This window comes from Lineus longissimus, chromosome 1 (assembly GCF_910592395.1).
Source record: "Lineus longissimus chromosome 1, tnLinLong1.2, whole genome shotgun sequence".
NCBI classification, from domain to species: domain Eukaryota; kingdom Metazoa; phylum Nemertea; class Pilidiophora; order Heteronemertea; family Lineidae; genus Lineus; species Lineus longissimus.
Window position 1 is genome coordinate 22,600,179 of NC_088308.1, and position 21,304 is coordinate 22,621,482.

Here is a 21,304-nt window from a genome sequence, read left to right on the forward strand (position 1 = left end):
TTCAGAAATTCCAAGCTTATGCATTGGATGAAGTATTTCATTTCATGTTAGGATATTCATATACTGGAGCGCTATGATAATAGCCTACAGAATAGTTAACGTTGGGAATATTTATAACGCCTTGCTCGCTGGGCTTTTAGGTTGTCCCTCGTGACCGTGGAGTGTGAAATTTTCTTTTCTTTTTAGGCACAGCGCGAGACGGGACAGAAAGTACTTGTCATTTCCGAATTTGGGAACTCACTGATAGTCAATTAGGGAAATCCTTCATACTGGGTAGTTGTACAGGATAACTGGAGTTGGTGACTACATGCCCTACTATTGCCTGAGGATTTTTACTCTTGGTGAGTACTGGTATCTAGTTTTGGGTTCAAATTTTGGTCCTCTAGGCCAGCTTATTACAAATATCATGAAGGTAAAATAAAGAATTATATCTTAATGCCGCTCAGTTTAGCATGGGGATGGAGGAATGAGGGATACATGTCCCTATGTTCATTTCAGTTTTGTGCATGAATCTGCCATCTGTCGTTTACTTCATGTTCCTGGTACAGGTCGCCCTCAAGAATCATAGTGATCTCTTTAGTCTAAGTCTTAAAAAAGGAGATGTGCCTAATTACATGAATTACAGATTTTTAATTGAATGCCAATTGATGATATAAGTCGATTCGGTTACATTGGTGCACTCGAGAATACCATAAACTTGCAGCCTCAAACATTTTATTTGCAATTGGGTTGTAATGACCTGTCATGCCAGTTGTGTTTATGGTACGGTTTAAATCGATATTCCTGACATATAGAAGCCTAATTAATCCCCTGTCCATTATGTGATATCATAGTTTAATGCCCATGTTGTCAACGCACGGCGCAAGTCACTCACTGTTTTACTGAATATCAATGATATCTCGTGCTTTGTTTGTATTGGTGATTTAACTTGGTGATAAATTGTGTCGATTGGCAAATGTGACATTTCTTTTGATGTCTTCGAGTGCCTCCGGGTATACAGCAGAATACACAGTTAATCAGTGAAATACTCATAATATACAGCAGTTGCTGAGTTGAGTCTCTCTGAGTCAATATATCATAGGCTCTGGAAAGGAGAACATGTCCACTGCTGTTGAATTCTCTCTGGATTGACTGGGAATTTTGGTCTTTGCATGGTTTTAATTTCTGATAGGCTGTTCAGCAGGACATCCTGTCACCTGCTAGCGTATGACATGAGGCTGTTCTTTGCTACTTAGTGTGTCTATTTCTGCCGGTGTCAAATATGGAGGTGTATAGAAAGTAGTCGTACATACATTGTCCATTTATTTTGTTGGATATGTACATTTTAGACATCAATTGAATCATGAATATCTCACCAATGATAAGCCCAAGGGATCCAGTCACTGGCATTCTGCTGGTAGGTAATAGCACTCTAAGTCCAATTCCACTCATCCTGACAATATCAGGCCATTTCACTCTGGCCTCAAACTGTTTTTCTTACCCGGGTTGTGGGTAAATTGGGAAATTGAGGAGTTCAAAATTGTGGGGGTGTTCACGTCAGATCCTAGTTTTTACCCTGTAGAAACCAGGGTAGAAAGTGTGAACACCATAAGTTACCCGGTCTGCTGTAAGATCTGTTGTTAACAATGGTCATGTCAGTGAGAGCTCCTGTTTATGATGATTGGACTTGTTGCCAATGGGTCCGTCCTGCTGGGTCTTTCAAATCCATGGGTCGCTGTCACATCTGATAGCCACCCCCACCCCTAATTGCATTTGAAGGGTCTTTTAATTAACTCTACAAGTACACAAAGAATAAGGTTAGTTTAAATCACAGATCTAGTTGAAGGACAGGAATTTTCCAAAAGCCTCTACCTGTGCTAATGGTATTATACTCTTCCGCCCAATGTGAATTGTCCATCGGAACTGGAGACTAGACGAATGAAGAATAGCGAGGAATACTGGCCAAAGGACACATACCATCCTGACAACACAGCTCTGGGGCTATATATGGATGAACTCGCGAGGACAGCCGACTTCTCGTTGTTGAACAGACTTACTATTGAGCGTGCATCACAAAATTTCTCTAAAGCTGATGTACTTGATGCTCCTCATCCTCACAGTGCAACACAACTCACTCCCTGCATGTTTGTTTTTTTGTTTTAAAATCACATGGCCGCATCATCTTTTGTTCAACAGATCATAGAGTAAATCTGTCGTCCAGCTATGTATGTGTTATCTTTGTTGACTTTTTCACTTCCAGACTCCAGCCATGGCGATGGAAAACAAAATCCTGGAATTTATGTTCCAAATCCACAATGGGCAGTTCAACAAACTTGGAAAATTCTACCTAAAACTCTCCGTTATAAGCGTGTTCGCTGATAACTATGATGGCGTAGAAGTTACCATCAACAATGATGAGCCAGAGGGAAATAATTACGCAATCACGGATGCTGTCATTCAGAAGACGGAAGATGAGGAGTTAGACTTTTTTCAGAATGTCTTCAAGTTTAGGTTACCAAAAGGTAAATGTTCTGTTATTTGTTTCATTTTTGTCAGGCAGCTTGAGGCAATTGCAGTCTAAAGAACTGAATGAAATGAGCGACACGGGGAGTTTAACCCACAACCATCTATTATCATACATTCTGTATTGTAATGCGAACCAACACAAGTAATTTTTCGATAAGCACCTCGTTCTCTGATCAAAATCGGAAAAAATTTGCGTCAGCTAGAAACAGCAGCAATACACACAAAGTCAAAGGACATGAAAAATCAGTCTTGAAAAAAAGCTTGCATCAGAAATATAATCTCCAATTTCAGGTTTCTGTAAAAATGATAATGCCCATGATGTCTTCCTCTTGGCCGAAGCATTTGACAGCCCAGAGGGAGACGACGATGGCCTTCCAAAAAAGACGGGTGAAGCGAAGTTTGCGATCTACCCTCGTACGAATGCGCCAAGGATTGACCTGACGGTGGCCCCTGGGGAGGACATGTATCACTATTCGGATGTCTTGACGTTATTGAAAACCCTGGAACAAGAAGATGTTGAAATGCATTGTGGCAGAGTCAAGTTTTCAGGTGGGGACGAATTTCCTAAAGAAATGAAATGTAAATTTTTAGCGATATTTAAATGATGAATCAACTAGAACCTTTTGGTTAGGGACACTGATTAAAAGTGGTTGCACATGGACAGCATCCCTTACTACGTTACTTTCCTTTAATTTGGCTTAAAAATATCATACAACAATATGCCCTATGTAACTCTTATATAAATATCCAAGTCAATTCTGGGTTTCGCTATCATAATTTCAGTGTCATTGCGTGAGGTTTCAGCACGGGTGCAGAGAACACCAACACCAACACCAGAACCCACCCCGCAACCAACCCCGCAACCAACACCAAAACCTGTGACACCGCCACCTCCAACTCAACGGGAAAGAACTCCACCACCGAAAAGAAAAACGACACCTCCTGAACCTCGGTGGAACTTACCAACGGGCGATACACCCCCTTTGCCATCTCAAAAATCTTACAGTTTGGTAAGTCTATATTACAGTTTGGTAAGTCTATATTACAGTTTGGTAAGTCTACATATCCTTGATCATGTGTTCTCCACATTTACAGCTGGCAGGAATTGACGGTGCTCCAAAATTGGAGTTTCCATCTTACTAAAAAAAGTATGTTGAGATGGTATTGAAACCCATTTCCCTGGCTAAAGTCGTCGCTGCTTGGCCTATGGTGCTGTGGTAGAAACCGGAGTCATAAGCATAGTGGCACCAAATTGGAAGAAGAAAAAGGGAAGCTCACTTCAATGGTATTTGTAACATTTTATCTCTTATTTCCAGACTGCAGACAAACCTTTATCAGAGGATCCGAACAGTCCCCGAGGGCAGGAGCGTCATCTCAACGATCACTATCTCTTCAAACACGTGTCTAGACCTGGGACAGAGGACATCACAGTTATATTCCATGGTGCTACAACCTTACCCCCTGTCAGCAATGGGGCAACGCCATTACCATTTGCCATAGCGTAAGCATGCACTTTTCTTCTGTCTGTTGGGAAAGCATGCTTATCTGTAGAGTAAGAGAGTGGGGTACATACATGTAATCATTGGTACCTGTAGGTGGTAAACGGTGATTGGCCTGACATGTCCCATCTTCAGGTCTAGGCGTTTGGTGGTGTACTGGCGGGTGGGGTGCTGATGTTTGCAAATGCACAATCTTTCGTATGAGAATGTGTACCAGAAGATATTCGTAATGGTTAGTTGACTACATTTCTAGGTCTTACAGTCGGACTTTAAGATACGATCGTTGGTAAGATGTTATTGTTGTGTTCATGTTTATTCACCAGTTAAAAAGTGACAATGATATCAATGTTCTTTATTGAATAGTTGTAGCTTTTTTAAGCCCGGAAATTTTTGCCTTTTGACACTTTATGTCATTTCTATAGTATAATTCTGTTAGGAATTTTTTGGGTATTTGATTGATATTATATTGTTGTACTTGATGTAAAGGATTTTTCAGTTAATTCTTTCATGCACTTTTGCAGTAGTTGTAGGCCTAGTTGTTGCTGTCCTTGACTGTGTGAATACTGTAAACAACCGAAATTTCAAAATGCGCAAAATAAAACACCTTAAAAAATTGGCAGTTACATACTCTGTTGGACATGGAGGAGATGTTCAGAAACATTCTCGTTCTGTATCTTCACCGTAATTTCAAAATCGCCTATTTTCGATTCCAGTAAAACAAAAAGTGACGTAGACCAGCAACATAAGGTAGAGACGGTTACTCATACGTCAGAGCATCCTACTCACTGTCCTATGTGGGAAGAGACAGTTACGTTGAATGTAGAAGATGTCAAAGCAAAAAATGAAGGTGAGCATACTGCCTGGGGGGAGGGGGTCACTTCAAAAGATGGAAATCCGTGTCCATAGAAAATTTTTAAAGCCCCTTACGGTGGGCAGGCGCTGGCAGTGAGCAGCTTCAATCCACACTCCTTTAACGGGGTGAGAAATAAAATCTACCTGAAGACAGTATTGCAATTTATTATTTGCAAGTCATAGTTTTTGTTTCAAAATCGAGGCTTCCCTAAAACAATAAGCGTGGCCTCAAAATTATTGAAAACTATGTTTTTATTCCAGTGTTGATCATGACTGTAGCAGACAAGAACTCACGAGAAGTGTTGGTCAGTTATAAATTACCCATTACTCACCTAGTGCCTTTCCATCAGTATCATCTAGAAATGGTCATGGTAAGGAAGACTGACTTTTCTTAGGATTTGTAGCTGCTTTGATAAGCTGATCGTTACTCATACACAGTAACAGTCTATGTGTCCTGTCAACGACATGGAAATGGTGAGCTACTACAATTGAACCTCCTTAAGTGGACACCTCTGTGAGCAAGATACCCTCGTTTGACCTCTGACCCCCGCAGATCAGTTAGCTGGATTCAGCCTGATGTGCTAACATGTGGACTATAGGGCTCACAGTAGGGATCCATTTAGAAACTCGTGTATGACTTGATGCCATGCATCAAGCAGGTCAACATTTGTGTTGAAAAACATCAAGCTATAGGAAGATTTTCAATTCATTATGCCCACATTAAATTGTCAATTTCAGCCTTCGAAGGGTGTGGTGAGTGGTATACGATTATATGCAACTATTTTGAGGAAGACCACCACACTACCCAGAGACTTATCCTGTCCAAATTATGTGGCTTTTGAGGTAGGTCGGTCAGATATTGCCATTAACATGAGCAAGTCCAAAAGTGGGACAGGAGTACAACCATAAACTAAAAGAAAGAACAAAATCGAATGCTTAAAAGAAAACTAATAAAACAGGTTGTGAAATATGCCTCGAAAACATATATTAGTTGTCTTTTCCCTTTCAGTGTTTATTGAGAGCAGTACAGAAGCCGATGGTCAACCCTGTAGGACCCCTCATAGCCGTGGCTCGAATAGTATCAGACTTTCACTTATACAAGTAAGTTATTTATTTGCAAAATACTGTAACAGTAGTCCTGTAAATCGGCGATGTGGAATCAAACTTATCAATACTTCAGGAGGTCCGTATTGTCAGGTTCTATCATTTTTCATTCCAGAAAAGAATTGTTACATGACGATATAAAGTTGGCCGGGATAACTCTCACTACAGTCATGTTCCCATCTCCTCATCCATCGTCTTTCCATGTGCCGCTGCAGGTTGACTCATACCAAGGATGTCCACAGGTAAGACAAGCTAGGCCAATGAGCGAGTTCTTCTTCTTCTGTGCTCTCAATCTCTGATGGGGAGTTCTGTCTGAGTGACAAAAGCAGTGGCGTGATAATTCATCCTGGTCACTGTTAAGCTCTTCCTTGATGCTGGTTCCAGATGCCCAGAAATCCTACCTTAGGCCTGCTACTTTTAATAGATAATATGATAGTATAGTTGGCACCAAAGAGAAATTGATACAACATTCATGAGCCACAACAATATCTTATGTCTTCTCTCTTCAGCTTACCGCCCCAGGAAACCCGGATGTCCAGCCGATATGGAACCACCCATTTCTGTTCAGTAACCGTCGAGATGTTGCTACCCTTTTCACGTCGACTGCAGCTCTTGTCTTGGAATACTACACATTCAATACTGGTGAGATGCTATTTGAATAATCTTAAAGGGAACTGGAACCGCCGAGCGATTTATTCAACTTTTCGTCAAACTTCCAACTTCCTATTCGAGTTCAGATTTGTAGCTCCGCCCCCAGTGCCCGAGCATGCGCAGTTCAATTTGTTGTTATTGAGAATCATGTGAGAATCACGTGAGTCATGCGATCTTTCATTCATGAGTTTTCGTAGTAAATTCCATAGTAGTGACGTCACTCAATGATTGACAGCTAGGCGCCATGTTTCATTCATGCCTCGTTCTGATCACCCGATACGCGGGAAATGAAAACGAGGTCATACGAACTGGCTTGGCGGTTTCAGTTCCCTTTAAACTAAGTAATGACTATCAGTTGGGGGATTGTCCTGACACCAGATAGAGCATATAACATCTGGGGCAAAGGGAAACAGAGGACCTACATGTAATTCTGTAGGACAAGAAAACTTCTCCATTCTCAAAGCGCTTTAAATTCACGGGCCTCGGACCGAGAGCTAAGGTCTGGAGAAAGCATGCAGATTTCTCAATAGGCAATAGACATTGGTTTCATAGGGTAAAAATTCAGTTGGTTTTTAGAATGAATTTCTGTGATTTTCAGTGATGACGGAGGCAGCATGGAGTATCCAGTCCCCTGTTGGATACTCCTCCCTGGTCCTCGATGAGAACATGTACAAACAGTTGACTCGTGGAGACGGCAGGTTGGGTCTGCGCATCAATGGCTTGCCCATTCAAGTAAGTCTTTTCTGATACCGCTCGTCAAAGTATTTGTACAGTACCCTATTAGTGCTACTCCACTGTGCACTAATTGGGTTATAATGACCTATAGTCTATTCCTTTGCCTGGCGAAGACCGTGATTCAATAAATCGCACCCTAAAACATCTCAGTATATGGATGTGGTAATGAAAGTACCTTCCCTATGTCGCATGCATCTTCCACCCTAACTATCAGTTTAAATTGATTATCTATATCGTTTGACAATGAAGTACGCCAATTATTCCCCTAAAACTTTCTCATTTTAATTGACAGGGCACAGAGTTAATGTGTAAAGAGGATGCTGTCCCCACAGTGGGCCTTATTTTACGTCTCATTACAACTGAGGTAAGTACCAGTGCATCATTCACATTCCTATTTTACCCCAAGAAATAACTTTTGGGTAATTCTGTTTGAAGTTGCGTCTGCTTTCTGAAATTTGATTTGTTATTCTCTTTCAAAAAGGTCAAACATTTATTGACATGTAATCTAATAATGTTGTTACCAAATGAATTATTTATTCTGTTTCAGGCGTTGGTGCTCACTCATTCATTCAGAACATTTGCTACACGATGGTTACTATTTTACACATTTTTCAGGGCCACACCGCACATCGGGATTGGAAGGACTTGCTCAACTTTTAATTTTTTTCAGCTAGAGAAACTAGATCAGATGTTCAAAAAATTACTAGATTTTAATAAGGCAAGGATATTGAAAGTTTCCAAGTCACTTCTTGCATGTTGTGTGTTTATTCAACCTGGGTTTAAAGGGAGACTATAGGCAGGAGCCAGGTAGGTTGGATTAAGTTACACAAAATCGCTGATAGGGGTCTCTCTTATCTAACAGTGCATCCAAACCATTCACATGAATCCTAATCCTTTATCTGTGCATATTTGTCACTTGAAAATCACCAATTTGAATCCTGCTCCTGGCCATATAGTCCCCCTTTAAAAGATTTCACTTGATATTCACTTGACTTCATCCCATAAGTCTGTTATCAATCTGTCTCTGTCCTGTTATCTTTTAAAATGAGCTTGTTGGTTGGTGGGTGGGGAATGGGGGTCATATATTCTTAAAACCACTCCCCTGAAGACCATTATCAAATAGTACAAAGTGGACTAGATGGCTCCCGTATGTGAAGTGACTTTATTGACTAAGATGATATGTGAGCATGCGCATTACATCAAATACATATATGGATAATGTATGAACAAGATACTATGACAACCATTTGACCTGTGGTACATGTATTTGGTATCTGAAATTGTTTGTCCAAAAAATCAGGATCGCCCAAAATCATTTCTGCCTAGATTCAGAAAACAATATTTCCCTTGAAGGCCATTTAATGACATTTTTGTAGTGAAGATAATAATTCTTATTTTATTTCGTGTTTCAGAAATTGCATGCTGGATGCAACGCGTAGCATACTAAACCAAAAATGAGAGCATCAAGGAAAATAGAAAGCCACATCCAACTTTTAAATTTCGTTATCTTTTTTCACAGCGTCCTGACAATCTAAGCCAAGTCCTTCAGCATTCTTATGAAAAGTTCCCTGCGATCAAAATCACCTACGAGGAAAAACCAGAATCACCCCCACCAGATGAACAGCCACGGCAGAAAGACCCACGCTACTATTTACAGTACAAATTGAAAAATGCTGTAAGAAATAGTAGGAGTAGGAAATGTGTGCTTTGTTTAATAGCATCTCTTTCCCTATGCTTCCCCAGCTGAGTATTTCCATGAAGTCTTGAGAAAGATGCATATCAAATCATTCGACTTATGTGGAATATACTGACATTCATATAATTTGACCAAAAAAATCTTTTTCATTTGAGTTGGCAATTTCTCAAGATTTCATATCACAGACTGCCTTCCCCAATGCAGACTGAGATGCAGAAACCAGCATAGCTTGCTAGAAAAATCCTCACCCCAGAGAGTCAGCATATTTTTTTCTTTCTCACGCTTATTCATTTGCAGCCGCTTCTTACACAGTATAGGGTACATCACATATTACCTTTCAGAGGCTAATCTTTAGTCAAACAGTGTTATTGGTATTCTAAAGTAGCTGTAATTTCACTTTGCAGTTTGCTGTCATGTAGAGTAGCCCGCATTACCCTTAACTTGGTTCCACAAGGTCTTTTAATATTTGTCAATATTTTGTATAAGTGTCTTCAAAAAATACAGTTCAATATTTTAGTATTGCCAAACACTCATTTTAGTATTGCTAACAAACAGGGAGCTAATACTTTTGTAGCTATTTTCTTACAATTTTGAATTTTTGGTGACGATAATATGGAAGATTTGACCTAATTTGCTGTCATTGAATTAATCTATAAAATTAGCCAGCAAATTTGGTTAAATCTGACATGCATTATGAAAAAGTGGTTATTTTGATTAGGTTATGCAATATAAATCAGGGTCCTCTACTGCCTCTTTAATAGAATGTGTTCATATGCAAATGTCAAGGTCATCTTTACATTGACCTTGATATACTGTGACCTTGTGGAACCAATTTGACCTTGAGGAACAAGAAGACAGTTGCAGAAAGTAATTTTTCATTTTGTCATAGCACAAACTCCAGGTACTGTATCATTAGATGAGGCAATTGCTTTACAAACCAAAATATATTTGAGTGGACCACTTTGTCATATTGGTCTAGTGTCAAGAAAATTGTGTGAAAATTAGGGACTTTATTGCCAAAAGATGGCAGTAGTAGTAGTAAGTGGTCCAATACAACCTTTTGCAGATGAAATTGACATTGGTTGGAAAGGTATTGTGTATTGGACTGCCACTGGTCTGTTACCTATCTATGATAAAGTTCCTCATTGAATGTGGAGCGACTAATTTCTCTTGTCAGATTGAATGATACTGTACCTGGATATGAACTGATAACTACCAGTAATGTCGACACTTCTTCTAATACTAACAAACATTATTTTAACCCCTAGAACATCTCAGACATCTGCCGCGGTATTATCAATACATTGCTCCCTGTTAAATTAACATTTGATGATGATATAATAACTTATGTCAGTAATTATTTTGGGGGGAAACTATAATGCTGTAACCTCTGTGAACACAGCCTAACATTTCCAAATGATATTCACCAAAACTCTGAATGTCCTGACAACTTTTCAGCACCTCCCTCACTGATGGTAAGCATGCCTCCATTAACATCACTAATTGCTCTCCATTTGTGCTTTCTCTATATCACATTTTGTTTTGAAACAACTGTGTGAATTTGTATCCTGCGTGAATTTTGCTTGGTCTATACTGTACCCGTATTAACCTGAACATTGACATTTTATACTTGCTGGTGTAAAGTCTATTAGGGTTCAACTGATGGATTGTACTACTTTACCTTACATGTACATGTAGCCTTTCGGTGAGAGTTGCATCCAGTCTGAAAACGATATGTCTTATATGTACTTCATTGATTTAGTATGATGATCAACAAACCAGTTCAGACGTGTTTGCCAAGGATCATGTGACACAGCCTGACGAGACGACTCAGGTTTCCAAAACGGACAACGTGACTAAGAGGCATAATCAAGAAAATACGGGAACTGTTCAAAAAGATGTGGAAAATAGGAAGAATGGGTTAACTACGATCCCGAATGATTCTTCAAAGAAGAACTCCCTTGTGTTCGGTACGCCTCTCATTTACGAGGACACTATGCCGTCCTACACAGACCTGGAGAAACTTCACATCGACCTGTCGTACAACTTTGATGGCCTGGACGAGATCTTGCGCAGCCATGCACAGCCACCTCTCTACTCGGATCTTGGTGAATTGTTATCGACTGGAAGAATAAGTCGTCAAGTAAGGCATTCTGTGTCAACTGATCCTGATCCCAGCCTCAAGGCCTTGAAATTACAGACTGTAGTAGGTTCTCCTGTAGACATATGGAATACCTGGTACCACGACTTCCCCATCTTGACCCTGTGTTATATGGACCCGCGGCTATGCTGTCCCAGACCTGGCTGTGGGAGAGTTAGGTTAGGGAGAGAAAGCCTTCCCCCTAAAGCCATACACCTTTAGGGGAGGATTGTTTGGGCGTTCGACCTTTGCAGCACCCTGTAGCCTCCCTATTTTCTCTATGGGTGAAGGTTAGAACATGAAGAAACCGCATGAGCACGCATAATACATTCAAGATACAACCCTCCAACATTCATGTCGCTGAATGTGCACCTGTCTTTATTGCTTGAGAATGACAACTTTGTTGAGTTAGTTGGGATGATTGTGCATTCCACAGGAAAAAAACATCTTGACACGCAAGGTTTTGATGCACTAGTTTGTGTGTGTATTTTTATGACAACTAAAGTGCCTGAAGCACATGGGGTCGAAACAGGTCCCAGTAATCATGTTTATTACAGTACCTGTTTATGACAGCTAGGTTTTAAGTTTTACCCAATAAGTTTATCTCATGGTAACTGTGATAGATACTGTGATTGACTTGTTTGGTGTGACACTTGTCTGACCAGCCTGAAGGTGGCTGCTTATTTCTTAATCCTTCATGACAGAATACCTCAATACTGGTTGTCAATTTGTTTTGGAAAGAAAGTGAGGAAAATTGTAAACCGCTGAAAGTTTTACCTGGTGTTTGACCTCACAAATGACCTTGATTAGCCACATTAAAAACTGCAAACACTTTGATGCTCCCCACCTGGATTCCTTTTGTTGCCATTTGTTATGGAATTCAATACAGTTTGATTTATAGGTTTATAGGCTTACCCATCATATATCTAAGTTCATATTGAGGTGCAAATCAGTTTAATAGATATAATGTCATGCATGAAATATTCAAATAAAACTCCTGATTTGTATGAGATAATGGTTGAATTTATAACTATTATGAACTTGAAGGGGAATTTTATCACTTTGATATAAATTTCTTCATGTCAACCCTAATAAATCAATATCTTTGATTAATTCATGATAAGAAATTATTCATGCCAGTAATGCAATTCATATTTCTAGCACATAATAATATTTTCACGCCTGGCTATTGCAGTAAGGTCCCCTTTATTAGCCTCCTGATCCCAAGTAGGCCTATGGCTAATATTTGATCGCGTCTGATGGACACAAACATGCCAGTGGGGACCCCCTTCTTGCCCCTCTGTATACTTTTATACCAATACACACAATAGGGTTTAGGTTACTTGCCATTGTGGTTAACCTGTTACCGGGAGACCAATATAACACTCGAACTAACCTGTACGGACATACGTCACTGCGGATCGGAATAATATTGTCCTATACTCTTGACATGCAAACGCTATAGAGTTCAATAAAAATCCATACTGTTCAATAGGAATTCTATATATCGATTACGGAATGTGCCAGGATTGGCCTCGGAGATAAACTCACTTCTAAAACAAGATGTAGTTGCTGGATTATACTGCAAACTTTAGGATATTTAGTATACGTATTTGGGATATTTTCTGGAGTGTTGACGCAAGTTGACCACCTTTTCTGGCATCTTTTGTGTTATTGATTCGTGCCAGTTGTGGGCAATACATTTTGTAGTTCAAGATGGCTACTATGTACTATAGGCCCTACACCACAGAGGTAAGCAGTTTTACTGGTAAATGATCATATCAATTAGGCCTATTCATGGCAGTTGTAAAGTGCTTTGGGTGTGTTTAAGATGTACTGTTAATGGCACTGACAGCTATCAAGTTCACACTTGCAAACGTATAAATGTACATTTGAATGGACCAGTGAAGTGACCTGCCAAAGTGCAAATATGTTGATGTATGATGTCATCAGCAAAATCTGATGAAATTCATGTTCAACTATTAACTTGGGTGACGCTTCCCAATATCAAGTGGTATTGATGATGATGTTGTAATTAATGTTGTTGTCCTTACTGTTGACGATATCAACCACATTTGTCAGGAGCCTCACTACGTAGGGATGCAGAAAATTCTTTATGGTGATGGTGATGGTCATTAGTTCTTTTCTGTAAACATTTGTATGTTTCCATTAAATATCCCCTTTAACATTTCTGTCAATTTATAACCATATACCAACCTTCATGCATCTCCGGCCGGTCTCCTTGATTTTTATAGCACACATCATAATCTAGATTCAGTGCTATTAAGCATTTGATATGGTCCAGCATATAAATAATGCCACGATTGCATAGCAATTTGATTAAAATAAATCTATAATACCGTCATGTGTAATCAAAATACAATAATCACCAATTGATTAGGTTGGCCATGATCCAAACGGTATTGAATATTAAAGGGGAGTCATCCCTCATGATGTTTTGCTATTTTTTGATAGCCATCAGCGGATTATTTTGTTTTCACAGCCTGTAACTGCATTCTGTAGTTGAAAAGGGGCTTCTTGGAGTGTCGTTTAGTTTTATAACGCATTTCTCGACAGTCAACATTTTGCCTAAACATTCCTCGATCACCTTTTTAGCCGGTAAAAGATGGTGACAACCTACCCTCCCACGATGCCATGGACACGATCCTACCCGAATACCAGTACATCTTTATGGATCAACATGGAGGGGGACAGCAGCAGCAACCAGGACCAAGCACAGCACGTCAACCACCACCACAAAAACAGATCACTGGCGGGTAAGAACGGGTTAATCATTTGTCCAGGCTTGTCTTCAAAGTCGTACAGATGTATAATGTGTACGGCTTCTGAACATCCACTTGCCTGATTTTGCCAATATAGGCACTACATTTTATACTGTCATTCCATTAGGAAAAATATGAGCTCCAAGTTGAAAACAGGATATTTACAGTGCCAATGTATGAGATAACAAGTCGTCCCTTAACTTCATTTATTATATATTGGCCCGTCTCTACTTTCTCATGGGAATTCCATCAAATTGTCTACTCCTGCTTGAAGCACTCCATTAATTACCATCTTCTCCTCCAGAAATGACCTTGATAAACAGCAATTCAACCTTCTTGACCATCAAATGAACGAGTTGGACCGGTACCGCCTTGCCGTACAGAAGATGGGCCAGGACATCCTCTCGTTGCGAGAGCAGGTCAGGGACTCCGAGATGACGAATAGTACACTCAAGCGAGAAGTCTTACGCTACAACGACGCCACAAAGTATTTTCTCGACTCATCGGACATGGACGGATTAACGAAGGCAGAATTAGCAGCCAGATATAGTAAGAGTTCTCTTGAAAACTTTTGAGTAGTCACACTTGGGATTTTTGAATGTGATGATAAGTGTATATTCTATTGAGACTTCCACATGATGACAACGGCATACTCTCCTCATAACATGAAAAAGAAGGCTGACACTTCTGTGGACATTTATCATATTGAGGTGTTCACTTTCATACCTCAGGGAGATTTATGTTATTTTTGTCTCCGGGCTTATTATTATGGGCCTTTTGTGTATTTACTGAATACTTCTTGAAGGCACTTGTAGACAATCTTTAGTGGATATATCGAGTGGTTTGGTATTGATAGTATTAGATTTATTTTGCAGTATTTGATATTGTATATCTACAGTGGAAACTCCCTTATCGGACACCTCTCTAATAAGGGCACCCCCTCTAATAAGGTCGTTTTGGTCCCAAATTGGTTGTCTTCATTGAATTTGACCTCTCTTATCAGGACACCTCTCTAAGGACAGCATGATATTATAGAAAAATAAATTTGTTGGGAGTTTTCAAGGTTGTGGATCCTGTGCTAGTTTTGTCCTTCATACCCAACTATGTTCTTTGTCGCTTTCAGTTTCCTTAAAACAGACCCTGTCCAGTCAGACAACAGAGCTTGCTCATTACAAAGAAAGAACTCAAAAATTACAAAATGAATTAATAAAGGTGAGTCTGTACTCATTGTCATTATCATTATAGGCCTCATGGCCCGTTTTCAGATCTTTGCATAAAAAGGAATTTCGTCCACATCAGGTTACACATCAACATATCCATCTTAACCCACAATGTTTTGAGTTGGCATCCAACTGTAATGGTAGCCCTTGATAAAACAACAGTTACATCTCCATTTCAGAAAAACGATAAAGAAAAAGAGTACATTCGACTAAGTCAGGCGCACAAAGCCCAGCAGGATCTTCTGCATCGACTGCAAGATAAACAACAGAGGGAGTCCAAGATGAAGGAAGCATTTAAGAAACAGGAACAAGTCATTGAGAAGATGGAGAAGATGTTATCAGAGCAACAGAAGGGAAAGGAGAAAGACCCAACAAGTAAGATTTTCTGGGCATGTTGTGACACGTCTAGCTCAGTTTGTGCCCATCGAGTTGACTAATCTCATCAATCACTCAAGTTTTTATGTTCTGGTTGTTTGTTCTCCTTTTGATGAATAATTCCCTCTTTCTTATTCTTGCAGAGGATGCAGCATATCAGGCATTACTGGCAGAGAATAGACGCTTACGGGATAACCTGAAGGAGGAAAGGGTAAGCTCATATGGTGGATTGATTCAAATTCATTTTGTAAATGCGAAATTTCAAACTGTCCTGCAAACTGTTAGGCCCAAGTGATGAACAGTATTGATCTTTAAATCCCTTCCCCACCCCTTTGTTCTTTCTACCTTAGTCTAAAACGCGCTTAGTAGCTGCCCCTTTGCATCCCTGGAAGATTCCAGGATGCCGAAGTGCTTTGAGAAAGTAGTCGTTAGTAATATGCTTTATAGAATCCGACCCTTTTTCTCTAGGCTGATGCAAGGCGGGGGCCTGACGACGAGGATGAGAAGTTAGAGCTCTATCAGCAATTAGACAAAGCCCAGGGCCGTATCATGGGTTTAGAAAAGCAGGTAAGCTAAGGTTACTCATCGGTCTCTCTCTTCTGCTTTTTATCTGCAATTGATACCAAATAAATACAATCTTCGAATATCTGTACAGTTGTTTACTTTTTGCTGTACCAAGTACTCAGATGTTGAAGTTTTGACCGTTTTGTTTTTCAGTTGGCTGATAATGCACGGAAGTGGGGCAAAGAGAAGAATGAACTCCTGGTGCGACTCTCAGAGATGGAGCATGGCCTGGGACGGTCGGGGCAGAAACCACTGCAGGATTATCTTGTAAGTATCGTCTGGTGACTGACCAACTGATAAATAGTGAATCAAAATGGTATCACCAAGAACTTCCCTACGTCACTTGGTAAAGGCGCACTCTATGATATGTCCAGTTGATTGTCATTATGTACCTAGTTTTAACATGTTTTATCTTAAATCTCTAATTGACTTTTAATACGACCTTAATCCTATCACACCTACATTGTAGCTTGCCAACTGCAAGAAAGGTGCTTATTCAGACATAACCATAATTATTTCACATTTTGCATATTCCTGTTGCACGAATCTAAACAACTGTAAATTGTACATATGTATGTGTATTTTGAACTTTACTTGAGAGCTTTTGGAACAAACTTTAACAACATCCTTGGTTAATCATCCTCCCAGCACGAATCCTTCTGATGATATGCGTAAGGTTTAATTTTACTGCTGCCATGTTTTGATTTTAATGCTCTTATTCAAGTCTACTAATAAAAGGCATCCCACACTCATTTTACATGTAAGGTGTCAGTCACATTTTGGAAAATAGCATCGTCTGAGAACGTTGGTTACTGGTATCGTGCCATCAGATGAGGTCATCTCCATCGGTTGATGGCAAACACCAGGCCACAGACATAAAAATGATGCTCTAGGACTGATATTAAGGGAGGCATAATATCGAGAGAATTAAATTTTATTTTTCTTTCCATGGGAGGAAAATTTCTGGTCTTTGGTCAGTCTGAATATGAGGATCTGCCAGACCTATAAATGTGACTGGCCCCAAGTTAACCTCATAATTTCATCATTACATTTATCCATTTGGTGTCTTTGTGTAGCCAGTGCCTGCTCCCTATTATATGGTGCCCACAGTACCGGCTCCTCTCTGGATCCCGATGGTAACCATAGCAACTAACTGTAAACAAGACCACCACACTAATGGCCGCCATTGAGAACTAATAATTTGATTACACTAGTCACAACTTTATGTCAGATATTTTCATTGGTTTAGGCAAAATTGTAAATTGATAGGTACATGTATCCTGGACAAAACAACTTTACAGGTAACACTGAAACTTATCGTATAATCTGGGTGATGGATACTATCAGTGTGGCGGTCTGTTGTTTATTGTTCATATCAGTGCTTTAGTTATCATTATGCTCAGATTTGCTGCTGCTTGCTTAATGAGGGCCTGTTTTATTTAGCTTGGTTATTATTGAATTGTCCCTTGAGGATGTTGAACCTACTGCTCTTGAAAAAATACGTATTTATGATGAATGCTTGTGCTCCTCTGCAGCTCTCGCCCATGGCAATACCCCAGCTCCTACCAAACCTAAAACCCCCTCTGCCTTCAATATCGGAACGACCAATGACGTAGGTTCAGTTGGCGAGTGTTCGCATGTTTTATATATGGTATATTTCATTTTTCTCTGTCAAAAATGTTTTTTCTTCATTGAAAATTTGTTTGACTGCTGCCACCTTTTTCTCGAGTGTGGAACCAGGTTTAACCTGATTACAGATGAACTATTGAATGAAGTGTGAAATTTATTTCTTCAGTGCAATTTAGTTTATCTGGATTAAAATTGTTTTTAATTTCTTATAAATTTTACTTTGGTAGAGATCTGCCCTTATTCCAATGGGTGAACCGAAAGTGAAGTTTGACTTTGATGTAAGAAAGCAGAGTACATTCATAGTTTAAAAAATACTCACAAGTCACATCCAAATGCCTATTGGCATGCAGAATTCACAATCTTTTTCACAAAATGTAACTTCGGCAGTTTGTGTCATGTATAATCTTCCGTGTTTGTTGCAAAGCATCAGATTGTTAGGTAGTATCAGGTGTCACAAGTGTCACCCTGCGTCGTCTGCTTGCATCGTCTGCTTGAAAATTGAAGACCCATTTTCACTCTACTACTCCATTGTGGTTTGTTATTGCAATGCTTATGAGTTCTTCACTGCATGATTTCACTGCTCTATCATTTTGCTGCTTGCTCCTTTCAATATATCAAGTGCTGTAAAGTGCCTAATTTTTGTGGGTGTTTATTTTTCGCGGAGTTTCACTATTAGATATTACCTAGACTCGTGAAAATAAGTTGCATGAAATCATTTTTTGATTTTTGGAAAAACAAATGAAATTTTGTAATCCACCAAAATAAAAAACATTTTCTTTCCAGAAATTTTAGTAAATTGCAAAAAAAACTACAAAAATTGATCAGTTTACAGTATTTGATAGCCCAAGTAGGCCTATCAGTACCTCCTTAAGACTATCTGTGCATCAGGTAATAGCACTTGTATGTAAATCCTACTTAATATTCTGTACAGATACCAAAAAGCTATGTGCTACGTCCAATAAAGGTAAAATTGTTTTAAAAATGTTCTTAAAGGCCTTGTGCACTTGTGATGTTATTGGGGGTTGGGGGGGGGACTACCACTGATATTGGCCAGACCCCAGGTCATAGCTGGGCATCCTGATCATCATGGTCTATATTCCCTCCAGACGTAGCCGAGGTTGACAGACAAGACAAAGAATTGAATTGTGAATTCACAGCAAAATTACAAATTATGCTGACAAGTGCACTAGGCCTTTAATCAGTTGTAGAGATGTCTGTCTTTTGTTGTTGACTTGGATACCCCTGTATGTCTAGAACAACCTTATCCATATCTTCGACCCCTTGGGATATGAAATAGGCCATTTCCTATGCTTTTATACAGTGCATGCTATGTTCATTTATCCCTCTTCCTTTTTTGGTTGATTTGGCATGTGGGTAACTGATACCGTGTCCTTTCTACTCCATTGATATTTAAAAACTATTTGTAAAGTAATTGCTCTTTGTTCGCAACTTAAAAGTTTTTAAAGTAGAGAAGCCTTTTGTTGCTGAATTAAAGCAACTGATTTAAACATATTCAGTTATTCTTGCCCTTGCAATTCTAATGAATGTATGTTTTAATGAGAAATGTTCTCTGCCTCCGTCTTGCAGGATGATGAGCCGTCAAGAAGATATTCCAAGGCCCCTCGAGGAAACAAGCAAAAGTTAAAGCCGCTCGGATACTAGACTTTTCATCCTGTAATGTTGCAGGGTACTCAATCAATTTCAGGTATAGAAACGACCAATCTGGGACCAAAATCACTGTCCCTGATAGAGGTTCCACAGTACTGGTATATGGAAGTGGGTCTTATACTAAGGTGATCTGAATGATGTGTCATGGCCCCAAAGGTCTGCCTTGACATGGTCAAGCTGTCCAAGAAAGTACAAATTCTGCTGAATCTTAAAAAGTTAAAGACTTTTCAGTGAATGCTTCAAAGTGGTCTAGTGGTTGCTGTGGATGGAGGATGTTGTTTTTCAACTGAATACTCAGGATCGACGTTCAAAATGAGCGCCTTAGTAGGAGCTGTGATAGGGCAGTTTATTTGATCATAGCCATGCTGCAGGGGGATGGGTTGGGGTGGGGTTGAGGTGTCTGAAGAGTCTGCTGAGCAGGTCAAGTGGTTGGTAGGTGATAGGATGTCACGGTTTGATACTCAAGATGTGCAAAAAATATGAATATGAATATTGCCAGTTATGGCCCAGTACATATACCTCTGTTTAAAAAAATAAGAGGAGTATGATTTGAATTTTACTGACCACTGGGCATGTACAGTTCTGTATTGTAATGAAGGGATAAGTCCTTCTCCATTTCATGAAAAAATGGTGCTGAAAGCAAAACAAACCTAAAATCAGAGTGCCAATTTTTTCATGAAATGGGAGTATAGGTCTTAAAAATCACACATTTTCATTAATCATTGTTGTATTGTTGTATAAAACAATTCAGTTCTTTGTTGTAAATAATTCAATTACCTCAAGTTATGAATATAACCAGAATACTTTGATCCCCGGATCCCACTTGCAGTTGTCTTGTCTCGGAAGGCCTGGTTTTGTTCGGGTGTGGTTTAGAGGTCATTATCATTGTGGAAATATTCTCAAGATCTCTAGTTACAATTTCATCATGATTTCTGTTTAGATAATGTTCAAAAGCATTCCACGTACTTTGTAAATACATCTATCGTTGTTCAGGTGTATGAACTTGCAAATAAAGTAAATCATAGCCAATCAGAAACTTCCTTAATACTGATTTATCACACTCCATCTTGCAACTCTGAACCAACCATAATTGACTCATGAAACAGGTGAAATCCAGGCTGGCTGCCTAACCGTCTTCTCAACATGGTGAGGGAGATGAGACAGTCACAACCTGACCGAATCTGCCCTGACTGCCTGACCGTCTTCTCAACATGGTGAGAGAGATGAGACAGTCACAACCTGACCGAATCTGCCCTGACTGCCTGACCGTCTTCTCAACATGGTGATAGAGATGAGACAGTCACAACATGACCAAACCAACCATGTCCAAACCATGTTGAGCCTGGCAGGTTCACGGTCTTGCCAACACAGTGAGAGAGATGAGACAGTCACAACCTGACCGAATCTGCCCTGACTGCCTGAACGTCTTCTCAACATGGTGAGAGAGATGAGACAGTCACAACATGACCAAACCAACCACGTCCAAACCACGTTGAGCCTGGCAGCTCCACGGACATGCCAACACAGTGAGAGAGATGAGACAGTCACAACATGACCAAACCAAACCACCTCCAAACCACACTGAGCCTGGCAGCTCCACGGTCTTGCCAACACAGTGAGAGAGATGAGACAGTCACAACCTGACCAAACCAAACCACACCCAAACCACGTTGAGCCTGGCAGCTCCACGGTCATGCCAACACAGTGAGAGAGATGAGACAGTCACAACCTGACCAAACCAAACCACCTCCAAACCACACTGAGCCTGGCAGCTTCACGGTCATGCCAACACAGTGAGAGAGATGAGACAGTCACAACCTGACCAAACCAAACCACACCCAAACCACGTTGAGCCTGGCAGCTCCACGGTCATGCCAACACAG

The 21,304-nt window shown here is 40.0% G+C and overlaps 1 protein-coding gene across 8 annotated transcripts; it reads left to right on the top strand.

Moving 5' to 3' along the window:
* The first annotated feature begins 100 nt into the window (after nucleotides 1-100).
* On the top strand, nucleotides 101-20,457 carry LOC135492391 (coiled-coil domain-containing protein 33-like). Of its 8 annotated transcripts, XM_064778874.1 has the most exons (24): nucleotides 1,081-1,396; nucleotides 2,240-2,501; nucleotides 2,797-3,054; nucleotides 3,289-3,515; nucleotides 3,822-4,006; nucleotides 4,718-4,851; nucleotides 5,118-5,227; nucleotides 5,595-5,699; nucleotides 5,866-5,957; nucleotides 6,076-6,202; nucleotides 6,470-6,602; nucleotides 7,210-7,343; nucleotides 7,639-7,710; nucleotides 8,866-9,021; nucleotides 13,799-13,959; nucleotides 14,270-14,514; nucleotides 15,089-15,177; nucleotides 15,365-15,560; nucleotides 15,704-15,771; nucleotides 16,029-16,127; nucleotides 16,278-16,391; nucleotides 17,660-17,736; nucleotides 17,981-18,031; nucleotides 19,341-19,427. In XM_064778874.1, exons 1-23 carry the CDS (start codon nucleotides 1,343-1,345, stop codon nucleotides 18,015-18,017), a joined length of 3,135 nt encoding a protein of 1,044 aa, XP_064634944.1. In that variant the 5' UTR covers nucleotides 1,081-1,342; the 3' UTR covers nucleotides 18,018-18,031; nucleotides 19,341-19,427. The 8 variants fall into 8 exon arrangements, with proteins under 8 accessions (XP_064634970.1, XP_064634944.1, XP_064634927.1 ...); XM_064778900.1 differs by lacking the exons at nucleotides 1,081-1,396; nucleotides 17,660-17,736; nucleotides 17,981-18,031 and adding exons at nucleotides 101-341; nucleotides 17,201-17,260 and having other exon boundaries at nucleotides 19,341-20,457; XM_064778857.1 differs by lacking the exon at nucleotides 17,981-18,031 and having other exon boundaries at nucleotides 19,341-20,457.
* The last annotated feature ends 847 nt before the right edge of the window (nucleotides 20,458-21,304 follow it).